This window comes from Phocoena phocoena, chromosome 1 (assembly GCF_963924675.1).
Source record: "Phocoena phocoena chromosome 1, mPhoPho1.1, whole genome shotgun sequence".
In the NCBI taxonomy this organism is placed as follows: domain Eukaryota; kingdom Metazoa; phylum Chordata; class Mammalia; order Artiodactyla; family Phocoenidae; genus Phocoena; species Phocoena phocoena.
The window spans coordinates 52,971,200-52,986,433 of NC_089219.1; the positions used below are offsets into that span (position 1 = coordinate 52,971,200).

The window sequence follows — 15,234 nt, forward strand, 5'->3', positions numbered from 1 at the left end:
CAATAATCACCTCTGCCTTCTAGGCAAGAAGAAGGGGAAGAGCATAGAGCAAAAGGCTCCTGTCAGCTGATTCTCCCTCCATTTAGTGAGTTTTCCTGGAAATCTCATCTGGGGACTTTTGCTTCCTTGTTGCTGATCAGAGCTATGGCACACAGTTACCATTAGCTAAAGGGAAGTCCAGAAAATTTATTTTTTTAAAGCTGGGCATAGTGCCACCTGGAATAAAGGGGGGTTATGTTGTTGGGTAAGGAAGATGGGGAGAGAAGACATTAGATAAGTAACTGGCAAGTATCTGCCAAGTTGTTTTTCCTTGAATTCTATGATGCTTTTAATCATAAAAAAATAGACTGGCTAAGGCAAGAGGGCTGTCTGCAGTGGGTGAGATGTCAGTGATCCCTAATGATCTCAATTCCTTAACTGATTTTTAGATTGTCCAAATTTTTGCACTTTCTCCTTTTCACACAGCCTTAGACCATTATATCCTAGAAAGTTGTAGAGTGGCAAGTAGCTGGAGTTTTATACTTTTTATAGGACTTATTTGAGAGCTCAGAGGAGAATGGAGCATTGAAACTTCATGCTGAAAGAAAGATTTGGATACCGTGGAGAGATTGTGTAGTACATCTGAGCCTTCTCTGAGCCTCATGGGGAAAATATAGTAATATGACCTGTTGTGCTTACTTCACAGGGTTTTTGTGAAAATGAAATGGAAGAGGTAGTCCCTACATTTTTGCGTAGAGTAATACAACTGACAGTATCACATAAGTCATTTCATTTGGTGGTCCAAAGGCACACACCTATTTTGTGGTACAGGTTAGACTGGAGCTTAGAAATCCTGACTTCTCTTCCAGATAATAGATGGTAGTGTCTCTACCCTATTAGATAACATTACTTTTATAACTACTCTGTAATTCAGCATTTTACAGTATCCCGCTAGGCAGTTCCATATTAACATAACTTGATGGGTGAAAGTATGGTGGTGGTAGGTGGGAGAATCTCATTGTTTAAGAAATCTCTGTAAACTGAAAAGTGCTGTGTAACTACACAAAGTATTTATGGAATACAGATGACAGGGAAATTATTTAGGGTTAGAGAGACAGAAAAATCTAGAAAGAACGATCATGTTTACTGACTGTTTAATCATTTCAGCAGTTTGTGTAAGTTTATACTAGACTGTTAGCTGGTCAATCACACCAAATTTTAAAAAATATATTTTATAATATTTAAATGCTGTTATAGAAACAAATGTGAAATCATACAAGTTCAAACACAGATTTTTAGAAAATAACATCTAGAGTGTCACCAATAAAAGTGTTTATAATCAATGATTTTCTGGTGCTGGGTAGATATTTGTTAAGTTGAATGCTAAAGCAGTATATCTTTGTATGGATAGTTAATTATTGATGTAAATTTTTTTTTTTTTGCGGTACGCGGGCCTCTCACTGCTGTGGCCTCTCCCGTCGCGGAGCACAGGCTCCGGATGCGCAGGCTCAGCGGCCATGGCTCACGGGCCCAGCCGCTCCGCGGCATGGGGGATATTACTGGACCAGGGCACGAACCCGTGTCCCCTGCATTGGCAGGCGGACTCCCAACCACTGCGCCACCAGGGAAGCCCTGATGTAAATATTTTTAAAGCTTAGAAATTATGAACAATTTAACTACATATAGATTGTGTAATGTAAAACTTTTCAAGAACCTTTAATAATAAGAAGTGTGTTGTAAGTTATATGTGTGTGTGTTTTTTCCTTTCTTTCTCCTCAGTGAATTACCTGAGAGAGAAGAAGGTGAAGGAGAAGAAACTCCAAACTTCAGCCACTGGGGACCACCAAGAATGTATGTTGATGACATTATTGGCTTTCTCAATAGGACAATGCAATTAGTTGCTCTTTTCTTTAACTTCATAGTGTCATTCAGTCATTCTCTAATGATTGCCATAGTTCACACGTACGCTGGCCTAAATTTTAGTTTCATTTTGTCTTATCTAGAGATTTTTAGCCAGCAAAATGACTGAAACCAATATTAGGAAAATCTTTGTCGTACTCTTTCAGAGAAAGCAACTTACAAATGTCCATCTGTGTTGGATTAAGTATACTTTCTCACTGTATCACTAAGCAAAGCAGGTAGGCCTGCCTTGAATGCAGTAAAGAAGCTCTTTTTTTCAAACAACAATAGTTAAGGCTTCTATCACATATCACCCTCCTCCTCTTGTGTTAGTCCAAGTTTATGTCTCGTTTGCACTAACAGAGTGTGTTGGGCCCATGCTCCCTTGGATACTCTCATGGTTTTAGGTAGTCACCAGGGCTGCACTTTATTAAGGTTATAAAAGTCTTCCTTTAGCTGCTGTCTCTATCTTCATGCATTATGAATTCCACCATGCCACCCAAATTGTTCTTTTCTTGCACTTTTGAGTTTTGTCTTAAAAACTCTTAGGAGCTGTTTTCTGAGTTACTTTTTGGAATTAATTATTGGCCATGTCTGTGCAGTTTGAACAAAATTCATAATATTTTGAGGGGCAAGTTTTATTCTATACTTTATGAAAATGATGTGGATGTAGGAAGAAGAGAAAACCTTTCCAGCCTTTGGAACTATTAAATCTGTCCTCCATGTAGAGAACCACAGGTTAAAACGGGTGACTGGGAAAAGCAGTATGGGCAATAAGCCTGTCAGTGGCAAGTTTATTTTTTTCTGAAGGTTTCTGCTTTTTGCCAAAATGATACATGTAACTTTCTTGATTTTTTTTCCCACCCATTAGTTATTTCCTTAATTCATTCTTTGCTAATGTTATGATATAGATGAAAGGGACTCATCACAGAAAATATATGGTGGTGGGAGATGAGAACATTAAGTCCTTGCTAAATCTCTCAATATTAAGAGTTGTATTTGTTGTTTTGGAAATCTTTTTCAGAATTTACACTTTCACGTATGCCATGAATTATTGTTAGAACCTTATAATTTTGGAGCTAGGTATAACTTCTATAACATTTGTGAAAATATATAGAATATGAGTCACAAGGATATGGTACACATAAAACACAGTGACAGTATAATAGATTACCTTCTTCATGAGTGAATTTTGTTTTTTTGTTTTTACAGTGTTGAGATTTTTAGAGAACCAGATGTATCTCTTGGTATTAGTATTGTTGGTGGACAAACTGTTATAAAACGCCTGAAGAATGGAGAGGAGCTTAAAGGTATATTTATCAAACAAGTTTTGGAAGACAGTCCAGCAGGAAAAACAAATGCTCTTAAAACTGGAGATAAAATACTTGAGGTAAATAGTGTTAAAATTTTGTTTTTGTTTGAAATGTACTGTAAGACGGTAAAATGATCATTTAACCGGAAGTCCTTCCTTTATGTGTTGGGGTATATGTGCGTACAATTGGTGTATTTTATTCAGATGCTTTAGTTTGCATGTTTGCACAATTGCTGAGCTGATAGCATATAAAATGATAAAACAAAAAGCCTCAGCTGACTGAAAAAACACAATTTGACAGAATGAGGCAGATGGTGGACATCATGCTTCTCCCACAGTCTTTAACAAACTCTGAATTGTATATGTCAGTGGGATAGCCGTGCTGTCCTCCCAGAGTTGACCCTGAAAGTGGAAGACTGTACTGGGGGAGAGGTGAATCCATCCCTTATACGTGGCTGGCTTTGCAGAGTGGAGTTTTAAGGGTACATCAAGGCACTAAGAAGTCTGAATCTGATACATTTCTTTGCATTAGGTTTATTGGATGACATCATATTGAATATTTCAAATCCCAGAATCTGCTTGGTGATTCATGCTTTATGATGCTAAACATCAGCTGTGGTGTTTTAGCTCTGAAAGAATGAAAAGAGCTCTGGAGATCATGGGTTAAAGTCTAGATTGTCCTGTTTGTTTTTTCCTTGTTCTTGGACAAATTATGAAACCTATTTTATTTTCAGTTTCCAAATAAAATGGAAATGAGATTTCAAAATCCATAGAATCATTGTGAGGATTAAATCAAAGAATTGCATAAAACTACTCTGTGTATACAAACTTGAGGTTATATTTATGTTTGTGAAATTAAAAAAAATTTTTTAAACATACTAGGGATATGGCAATGAAGCAAATGACCAAAAATCCCTTCCCTTATGGCGTTTATATGACAGCGGGGTAGATAGACAATGCACAAAATAAGTAATATATAGAATGTTAGATTGTTATAAGTAACTATGGAGAAAAATAACAGGGAGGAGGATAAGGAATGATGTGTCCTTGCTAAGTGATGGCAGTAGTTGCAATGAATAGATTTGTTATGGAAGATGATATTGGGACAAATATAAGAAATGAGAGACTGAGCAATATGGACACATGGAGGAAGAGGGCTCCAGACAGAGTGAACTGAAGTGTGAAAGCTCTGAGGTGGGAGCTTGCCTGGATGTGTTAAAGGAACAGAAAGAAATCCAGCGCTGCTAATATAGGTAGAGTGAACAAGAGAGAGGGTGAAAGAGAAAAGGTCTGAGAGGTAATGGGAAGCCACATCATGTAGAGATTAGAAGGTTGTCTACTCTGAACGGATGAGAGTCCATTAGAGAATTCTGAACGCATACATTTTTGAAAAGGATTATTCTGGCTTTTGGGGCAGGTGTGGTTTCTTTTACTTAGCATTTGCATGGTACATTGTTTTTTTTTTTTCCTTCTTTTTCATCCTTATTTGTGATTTTGTTTTAGTTGTATTTTAAGCAAATAATAACTGGATACTGCCTTTTAAAAATCTAAATTGATAATCTTCATCTAATAAATAAGAATCATTTATCTTTTATTTTGATTACTGATACATTTGAACTTAGAACAAAATACAAAAGACATATTTAAAATTATATATTTTTCTTTATATTTTGAAATAGTTGTAGGTTCATAGGACGTTGCAAACAAATGTACAAGGAAGTCCCTCTTATCCTTCCCTCAGCCTCACCCAGTGTTAACATCTTATACAACTGTAGTTCAATAGCAAAATCAAAATACTGATATTGGCACAATTCGTAGACCTTATTAAGATTTCACGAGTTATACATGTACCATTTGTGTGTGTGTGATTATAGCTCTACAGTTTTATCACATGTGTAGCCTTACATAACCCACACAGCAATCGAGAAACTCAATTGAATCATCACCACAAGACTCCCTTGTCTGACCCCTTTATAGCCACTCCTCTCCCATCCCCTCCACCCCCATCCCTAGCCTCTGGCCACCACTATTCTGTTTCTCCGTAATTATACTTATGTTATTTTACAAATTGTTACATAAATGGAATTATGCATTTTGTATCTTTTTTTTTTTTTTGCGGAACGCGGGCCTCTCACTGTTGTGGCCTCTCCCGTTGCGGAGCACAGGCTCCAGACGCGCAGGCTCAGCGGCCATGGCTCACGGGCCCAGCTGCTCCTCAGCATGTGGGATCTTCCCGGACTGGGGCATGAACCCACGTCCCCTGCATCGGCAGGCGGACTCTCAACCACTGCGCCACCAGGGAAGCCCTGTATCTTTTTGACATTGGTTTTCTTCACTCAGTGTAATTTCATTGAAGTTCATTCAATTTCTTGTGTCTATCAATAGTTCATCGCTTTTAAAAAATTTATTTATTTTTAACATCTTTATTGGAGTATAATTGCTTTACAATGGTGTGCTAGTTTCTGCTGTATGACAAAGTGAATCAGCTATATATATACATATATCCCCATATCTCCTCCCTCTTGTGTATCCCTCCCACCATCCCTATCTCACCCCTCTAGGTGGTCACAAGCACCGAGCTGATCTCCCTGTGCTATGCGGCTGCTTCCCACTAGCAACCTATTTTACATTTGGTAGTGTATATATGTCCATGCTACTCTCTCACTTCATCCCAGCTTACCTTTCCCCCTCCTTGTGTCCTGAAGTCCATTCTATATGTCCGTATCTTTATTCCTGTCCTGCCCCTAAATTCTTCAGAACCATTGTTTGTCTGTTTTTTTAGATTCCATATATATGTGTTAGCATACAGTATTTGTTTTTCTCTTTCTGACTTACTTCACTCTGTATGACAGTCTCTAGGTCCATCCACCTCACTACAAATAACTCAATTTCTATTCTTTTTATGGCTGAGTAATATTCCATTGTATATAAATGCCACATCTTCTTTATCCGTTCATCTCTCGATGGACACTTAGGTTGCTTCCATGTTCTGGCTATCGTAAATAGTGCTGCAATGAACATAGTGGTACATGACTCTTTTTGACGTATGGTTTGCTCAGGGTATATGCCCAGTAGTGGGATTGCTGGGTCATATGGTAGTTATACTTTTTATTTTTTATTTATTTAAAAAAAATTTTTTTTGCGGTACGCGGGCCTCTCACTGTTGTGGCCTTTCCCGTTGCAGAGCACAGGCTCCGGGCGCGCAGGCTTAGTGACCATGGCTCACGGGCCTAGCCGCTCTGCGGCATATGGGATCTTCCCAGACCGGGGCACGAACCCGTGTCCCCTGCATTGGCAGGCGGACTCTCAACCAGTGCGCCACCAGGGAAGCCCTATACTTTTTATTTTTAAATTAATTAATTTTATTTATTTTTGGCTGGGTTGGCTCTTTGTTGCTGCACGTGGGCTTTCTCTAGTTGCAGTGAGAGGGGTCTACTCTTCATTGCAGTGTGCAGGTGTGTCATTGCAGTGGCTTCTCTTGTTGCAGAGCACAGACTCTGTGGCACACAGGCTTCAGTAGTTGTGGCACACGGGCTCAGTAGTGGGTACGGGCTCTAGATCGCAGGCTCATTAGTTGTGGCACATGGGCTTAGTTGCTCCGCGGCATGTGGGATCTTCCCAGAACAGGTCTCAAACCCGTGTCTCCTGCATTGCAGGTTGATCCTTAACCACTGCGCCACCAGGGAAGCCCTATTTTTAGTTTTTTAAAGAACCTCCATATTGTTCTCCATAGTGGCTATATCAATTTACATTCCCACCAACAGTGCAAGAGGTTTCTGTTTTCTCCACACACTCTCCAGCATTTATTGTTTGTAGATTTTTTGATGATGGCCATTCTGACCAGTGTGAGGTGATACTTCATTGTAGTTTTGAATTGCATTTCTCTAATGATTAGTAATGTTGAGCATCCTTTCATGTGTTTCTTTGCAATCTGTATCTTCTTTGGAGAAATGTCTATTTAGGTCTTCTGCCCATTTTTGGATTGGGTTGTTTGTTTATTTGATATTGAGCTGCATGAGCTGCTTGTATATTTTGGAGACTAATCCTTTGTCAGTGGCTCCATTCGCAAATATTTTCTCTCATTCTGAGGGTTGTGTTTTGGTCTTGTTTATGGTTTCCTTTGCTGTGCAAAAGCTTTTAAGTTTCATTAGGTCCTATTTGTTTACTTTTATATTTACTTCCACTCCTCTAGGAGGTGGGTCAAAAAGGATCTTGCTGTGATTTATGTCAGAGTGTTCTGCCTATGTTTTCCTCTAAGAGTTTTATAGTGTCTGGCCTTAGATTTAGGTCTTTAATCCATTTTGAGTTTATTTTTGTATATGGTGTTAAGGAGTGTTCTAATTTCATTCTTTTACATGTAACTGTCGAATTTTCCCAGCACCACTTATTGAAGAGGCTGTCTTTTCTCCATTGTATATTCTTGACTCCTTTATCAAAGATAAAGTGACCATATGTGCATGGGTTTTTCTCTGGGCTCTCTATCCTGTTCCATTGATCTATATTTCTGTTTTTGTGCCAGTACAATGCTGTCTTGATTACTGTAGCTTTGTAGTGTAGTCTGAACTCAGGAAGCCTGATTCCTCCAGCTCCATTTTTCTTTCTCAAGATTGCTTTGGCTATTCGGGGTCTTTTGTGTTTTGATACAAATTGTGAAATTTTTTGTTCTAGTTTTGGGAAAATTACATTGGTAGTTTGATAGGGATTACATTGAATCTGTAAATTGCTTTGGGTAGTATAGTCATTTTCACAATGTTGATTCTTCCAATCCAAGAACATGGTATATCTCTCCATCTGTCTGTATCATCTTTAATTTCTTTCATCAGTGTCTTATAGTTTTCTGCATACAGATCTTTTGTCTCCTTAGGTAGATTTATTCCTAAGTATTTTATTCTTTCTGTTGCACTAGTTAATGGGAGTATTTCCCTAGTTTCTCTTTAAGATTTTTCATCATTAGTGTATAGGAATGTGAGAGATTTCTGTGCATTAATTTTGTATCCTGCTACTTTACCAAATTCATTGATTAGCTCTAGTAGTTTTCTGGTAGAGTCTTTAGGATTCTCTATGTATAGTATCATGTCATCTGCAAACAGTGACAGTTTTACTTCTTTTCCAGTTTGGATTACTTTTATTTCTTTTCTTCTCTGATTGCTGTGCTTAAAACTTCCAAATCTATTTTGCATAACTGGAGAGAGTGGGCAACCTTGTCTTGTTCGTGATCTTAATGGAAATGGTTTCAGTTTTTCACCATTGAGAATGATGTTGGCTGTAGGTTTCACATATATGGCCTTTATTATGTTGAGGTAAGTTCCCTCTATGCCTACTTTCTAGAGGGCTTTTATCATAAATGGGTGTTGAATTTTGTCAAAAGCTTTTTCTGCATCTATTGAGATGATCATATGGTTTTTCTCCTTCAATTTGTTAATATGGTGTATCACATTGATTGATTTTCATATATTGAAGAATCCTTGCATTCCTGGGATAAACCCCACTTGCTCATGGTGTATGATCCTTTTAATGTGCTGTTGGATTCCGTTTGCCAGTATTCTGTTGAGGATTTTTGCATCTATGTTCATCAGTGATACTGGCTTATAGTTTTCTTGTTTTGTGACGTCTTTGTCTGGTTTTGGAATCAGGGTGATGGTGGCCTCGTAGGTTGAGTTTGGGAGTTTTCCTTCCTCTGTTATATTTTGGAAGAGTTTCAGAAGTATAGGTGTTAGTTCTTCTCTAAATGTTTGATAGAATTCACCTGTGAAGCCATCTGGTCCTGGGCTTTTGTTTGTTGGAAGATTTTTAATCCCAGTTTCAATTTCAGTGCTTGTGATTGCTCTGCTTATATTTTCTATTTCTTCCTTCCAGTCTCAGAAGGTTGTGCTTTCCTAAGAATTTGTGCATTTCTTCTTGGTTGTCCAATAAGCATATAGTTGCTTGTAGTAATTGCTCATGATCCTTTGTATTTCTGCAGTCAGTTGTTACTTCTTCTTTTTCAGTTCTAATTCTATTGATGCGAGTCTCCTCCCTTTTTTTCTTGATGAGTCTGGCTAATGGTATTTCAATTTTGTTTATCTTCTCAAAGAACCAGCTTTTACTTTTATTGATCTTTGCTATCATTTCCTTCATTTCTTTTTCATTTATTTCTGATCTGATTTTTATGATTTCTTTCCTTCTGCTAACTATGGGTTTTTTGTTCTTCTTTCTCAAAATGCTTTAGGTGTAAGGTTAGGTTGTTTATTTGAGATGTTTCTTGTTTCTTGAGGTGGGATTGTATTGCTGTAAACTTCCCTGTTAGAACTGCTTTTGCTGCTTCCCGTAAGTTTTGGGTCTTTGTGTTTTCATTTTCATTTGTTTCTAGGTATTTTTTGATTTCCTCTGATTTCTTCAATGATCCCTTGGTTATTTTATAGTGTATTGTTTACCCTCTATGTGTTTGTATTTTATACAGATTTTTTCCTGTAATTATATCTACTCTCATAGCGTTGTGGTCCATAAAGATACTTGATACGATTTCAGTTTCCTTAAATTTACCAAGGCTTGATTTGTGACCCAAGATATGATCTGTCCTGAAGAATGTTCCATGAGCACTTGAGAAGAAAGTGTATTCTGTTGTTTTTGGATGGAATGTCCTGTAAATATCAATTAAGTCCATCTTGTTTAATGTATCATTTAAATCTTGTGTTTCCTTATTTATTTTCATTTTGGTTGATCTGTCTATTGGTGAAAGTGGGGTGTTAAAGTCCCCTACTATGACTGTGTTACTGTTGATTTCCGCTTTTATGGCTTTTAGCATTTGCCTTATGTATTGAGGTGCTCCTATGTTGGGTGCATAAATATTTACAATTGTTATACCTTCTTCTTGGATTGATCCCTTGATCATTATGTAGTGTCCTTTGTCTGTTGTAATAGTCTTTATTTTGAAGTCTATTTTGTCTGATATTTGAATTGTTGCTCCAGCTTTCTTTTGATTTTCGTTTGCATGGAATATCTTTTTCCATCCCCTCACTTTCAGTCTGTATGTGTCCCTAGGTCTGAAGTGCGTCTCTTGTAGACAGCATATATATGGGTCTTTTTTAGTATCCATTCAGCCATTCTGTATCTTTTGGTTGGAGTATTTAATCCATTTACATTTACGACAGTTATCAATATGTATGTTCCTTTTACCATTTTCTTAATTGTTTTGGGTTTGTTATTGTAGATCTTTTCCTTCTTTTGTGTTTCCTGCCTAGAGAAGTTCCTTTAGCATTTGTTGTAAAGCTCATTTGGTGGTGCTGGATTCTCGTAGTATTTGCTTGTCTGTAAATGTTTCAATTTCTCTGGCAAGTCTGAATGAGATCCTTGCTGGGTCAGGTGATCTTGGTTATAGGTTTTTCCCATTTATGACTTTAAATATGTCCTGCCACTCCCTTCTGGCTTGGAGAGTTTCTGCTGAAAGATCAGCTGTTAACATTATGGGGATTCCCTTGTGTGTTATTTGTTGCTTTTCCCTTGCTGCTTTTAATATTTTTTCTTGGTATTTAATTTTTTATAGTTTGATTAATATGTGTCTTGGCATGTTTCTCCTTGGATTTATTATGTATGGGACTCTCTGTGCTTCCTGGACTTGAGCATTTCCTTTCCCATATTAGAGTAATTTTCAACTATAATCTCTTCATATATTTTCTCAGTCCCTTTTTTTTCTCTTCTTCTGGGAGCCCTGTAATTCGAATGTTGGTGAGTTTAATGTTGTCCCAGCTGTCTCCGAGACTGTCCTCAATTCTTTTCATTCTTTTTTCTTTATTCTGCTCTGCAGTATTTATTTTCACTATTTTATCTTCCAGGTCACTTATCCATTCTTATGCCTCAGTTATTCTGCTATTGATTCCTTCCAGAGAATTTTTAATTTCATTTTTTGTGTTGTTCATCATTGTTCGTTTGCTCTTTAGTTCTTCGAGGTCTTTGTAAACATTTCTTGTATTTTCTCCATTATGTTCCCAAGGTTTTTGATCATCTTTACTATGATTACTCTGAATGCTTTTTCAGGTCGACTGCCTCTTTCCTCTTCATTTGTTTGGTCCAGTGGGTTTTCCCCTTCCTCCTTCATCTGCTGTGTATTTCTCTTTCTTCTCATTTTTCTTAACTTACTGTGTTTGGGGTCTCCTTTTCACAGGCTGCAGGTTTGTAGTTCCTGTTGTTTTTGGTGTTCTCACAGTGGGTAAGGTTGGTTCAGTGGGTTGTGTAGGTTTCCTGGTGGAGGGTACTTGTGCCTGTGTTCTGGTGGATAAGGTTGGATCTTGTCTTTCTGGTGGGCAGGACCACGTCCGGTGGTGTGTTTTGGGGTGTCTGTGACCTTAGTATGATTTTAGCTGCCTCTCTGCTAATGGGTGGGGTTGTGTTCCTGTCTTGCTAGTTGTTTGACATAGGATGTCCAGCACTGTAGCTTGCTGGTCGTTGAGTGGAGCTGGGTCTTAGCATTGAGATGGAGAACTCTGGGAGCGCGTTTGCCATTTGATATTATGTGGGGCCGGGAGGTCTGTGGTGGACCAGTGTCCTCAACTTGGCTCTCCCACCTCAGAGGCTCAGGCTTGACACCTGGCCAGAGCACCAAGACCCTGTCAGCCACATGGCTCAGAAGAAAAGGGAGAAAAAAAAGAAAGAAAGAAAAGAAAATATAGTTATTAAAATAAAAATTAACAATTTAAAAAATTAAAAGTAATTAAGAAAGAAAGAGAGAGAGCAACCAAACCAAGAAACAAATCCACCAATGATAACAAGCACTAAACACTATACTAACAAAAAAACCAAAAAACAAGTACAGACAGAACCCTAGGCAAATGGGAAAAGCAAAGCTATACAGACTAAATCACACAAAGAAGCATACACATACACACTCACAAAAAGAGAAAAAGGAAAAAGAAAAAAAATATATATATATAAAAAGGAAGAGAGCAGCCCAATCAATAAAAGAAATCTACTATTGGTAATTAGCTGTAAATACTAAACCAAGATAAACGTAAAACCAGAAACAAATTAGATGCAGAAAGCAAACCCTAAGGCTACAGTTGCTCCTAACGTCCACTGCCTGAATTTTGGGATGATTCATTGTCTATTCAGGTATTCCAGAGATGAAGGGTACATCACATTTATTGTGGAGATTTAATCTGCTGCTCCTGAGGCTGCTGGGAGAGATTTCCCTTACCCTTCTTTGTTTGCATAGCTCCTGGGGTTCAGCTTTGGATTTGACCCCGCCTCCGTGTGTAGGTCGCCTGAGGGCATATGTTCCCCGCCCAGACAGGACGGGGTTAAAGTAGCAGTTGATTGGGGGACTCTGGCTCACTCAGTCGGGGACGGAGGGGTACAGAATGCGGGGCGAGCCTGCCGTGGCAGAGGCCGATGTGATGTTGCAACAGCCTGCGGCGCTCCGTATGTTCTCCCGTGGAAGTTGTCCCTGGATCTCAGGACCCTGGCAGTGGTGGGCGGCACAGGCTCCCAGGAGGGGAGGTGTGGATAGTGATCTGTGCTTGCACACAGGATTCTTGCTGGCTGCAGCAGCAGCCTTAGCTTAGCGTCTCATGCCCGTCTCTGGGGTACACTCTGATAGCCACAGCTCGTGCCCGTCTCTGGAGCTCATTTAGGCGGTGCTCTGAATCCCGTCTCCTTGTGCACCCCGAAAAAAATTGCCTCTTGCCTCTTAGGCAGTTCCAGACTTTTTCCCGGACTCCCTCCCGTCTAGCTGTGGCGCACTAGACCCCTTCAGGCCGTGTTCACTCAGCCAACCCCAGTCCTCTCCCTGGGATCCGACCTCTGAAGCCCGAGCCTCAGCTCCCAGCCCCCGCCCTCCCCGGCAGCTGAGCAGACAAGCCTCTCGGGCTGGTGAGTGCCGGTCAGCACCGATCCTCTGTGCGGGAATCTCTCCGCTTTGCCCTCTGCACCCCTGTTCCTGCGCTCTCCTCCTTGGCTCTGAAGCTTCCCCTCTGCCCAGCCCCCATCTCCACCGGTGAAGGAGCTTCCCGGTGTGTGGAAACTTTTCCTCCTTCACAGCTCCCTCCCACTGGTGCAGGTCCCGTCCCTATTCTTTTGTTTCTGTTTATTCTTTTTTCTTTTGCCCTACCCAGGTACGTGGGGAGTTTCTTGCCTTTTGGGAAGTCTGAGGTTTTCTGCCAGTGTTCAGTAGGTGTTCTGTAAGGGTTGTTTCACATGTAGATGTAGTTTTGATGTATTTGTGGGGAGGAAGGTGATCTCCGCGTCTTACTCCTCTGCCAACTTGAAGGCGCCTCCTCGTTCATCCCTTTTTATGGATGAGTAGTATTCCATGGTATGGAGGTACCACCGTTTAACCATTCACCCATTGAAAGACACTTTGGTAGTTTCCAGTTCTTGGCTATTATGAATAAAGCTCCTATAAACATTTGTATACAAGTTCCTGAGTGAAAATAAGTCTTTGTGTCTCTGGGATAGATGCCCAAGAGTGTAACTGCTGGGTTGTATGTTAAGTTCCTTTTTAGTTTTAAGAAACTGTCAAACTATTTTCCAGAATGGCTGTACTATTTTGTATTTCCACCAGCAATGTATGAGTGATTCAGTTTCTCTGCATCCTCATCAACATTTGGTGTTGTCACTGTTTTTCATTTTACCCATTCTTGATAGGTATATAGTGATATCATTGTTGTTTTAATTTGCGGTTCCCTAATGGCTAATGAGAAAGAACTTTTCATGTACTTGATTGCCATCCAATACCCTCTCTGGTGAAATGTTTGTTTGTGTTTTTGCCTGTTTTCTAATTGGATTGTTTACTTTTTAAATCTTTTTGAATTTTGTTTCTTTTTCTCATCTTTCTCTGTGCTCAGTTGAATATAAAGTATTCTCTCATTTAATCATCATCACTCATACACATACTAAGAGTCCACTGTTTTATCTCATATTTAATAATTTATATTTCTTCAAATTCACAACAGCCCTGAAATGTTACACTCTAATATATATTTTGTGAAGCATAATGAGTCATTTGTTTACTTTTTTCTATGAAAAGCATTGCTTGTTTGTTTTGTTAGTGAAGTTTAATAATCATTTCTCTTTGTCTTGAAACAATTGCATGAAAGGTTTAGGTCCGTATAAAGAAGAGTTTTTTAAACTAGGAAGTTAGAATTTAATGTAATTTTTAGAAATAGGTCTTCATCTGTGTGAATGAACATACTCTTATAATTTTAAAGCTGAGAAAAACTAAGATTATTTTTGTGTTGTAATATGACAGAATACTGTTTTTTTCCTACCTTCCCGACTTCGGTGATTCGCATTTAGCAATGTGGAAATCTCTGTTAGGGAAACAAAAACTGATTATTACTAGAGGAGGAAGTAGTTCTCATATAGCCTCTACTTCTCTTACTGTTGAATATATTGGGGATCAGGTTATTTGAAAGAAGCTCCATCAAACTGTTGTGACAGCTTTTATGTGTCGCTTTAATTTTTGTCTGTATTTTTTTCATTTACTATTATTTGTATCCTTCCTCAACTCATATGGGAAAAGAGCTTTCACAGAGCATTAAAATCTTCATTGATACCTATTAGAATAAAAAGCCAAAGTTCTTGCCATGGCCTTTTGGATTTTGCAGGTGGCTTTGGCTGCCTCCCTGGCCTCACCTCTTTCCGCTCTCTCCTCTTTCTCTGTACTTTAGACTCCACTTGGCTTTAAACCCCTCTAACACACTGGGCTTGTATCTCCTACCTTAGAACCCTCGCTTCTGTCTCTCGGCTTCTGGCATGCTCACTTTCTTCCTCACTCTGCTCAGATTCAGTGACTTATCATCCTATCACTCCCTTGCATATACTTCCAACTCCTTTGATCCTCTTTCCTTTCACTGAACTTGCCTGGGAGAACCAACCACATCCTACTTAAGTGCAACTTTTTGCTTATTTCAGATCTCTAGCACCGCTGGAGAAAATAACCACCCATGCTGTCTGGTCTCATTTAAAATTCATGACCACCCCCTCAAGTGAGTCTTTAATTCTGCCCTGTAGCCCTGTAATATTTCCCGAGTTGTTCCATTCTTCTACTTTCAGAGGTAACTACTTCAAAC

The 15,234-nt window shown here is 39.1% G+C and overlaps 1 protein-coding gene across 2 annotated transcripts in view; it reads left to right on the forward strand.

Annotated features, from left to right (window-relative positions):
• PATJ (PATJ crumbs cell polarity complex component) overlaps positions 1–15,234 on the forward strand; it is a 340,450-nt gene that overhangs the window by 122,179 nt on the left and 203,037 nt on the right. For both annotated transcript variants that reach the window (XM_065889002.1, XM_065889011.1), the window contains exons 22-23: positions 1,759–1,830; positions 3,091–3,268. In XM_065889002.1, the coding sequence (XP_065745074.1) occupies positions 1,759–1,830; positions 3,091–3,268 (250 nt within the window). The remainder of the gene's footprint in view (positions 1–1,758; positions 1,831–3,090; positions 3,269–15,234) is intronic.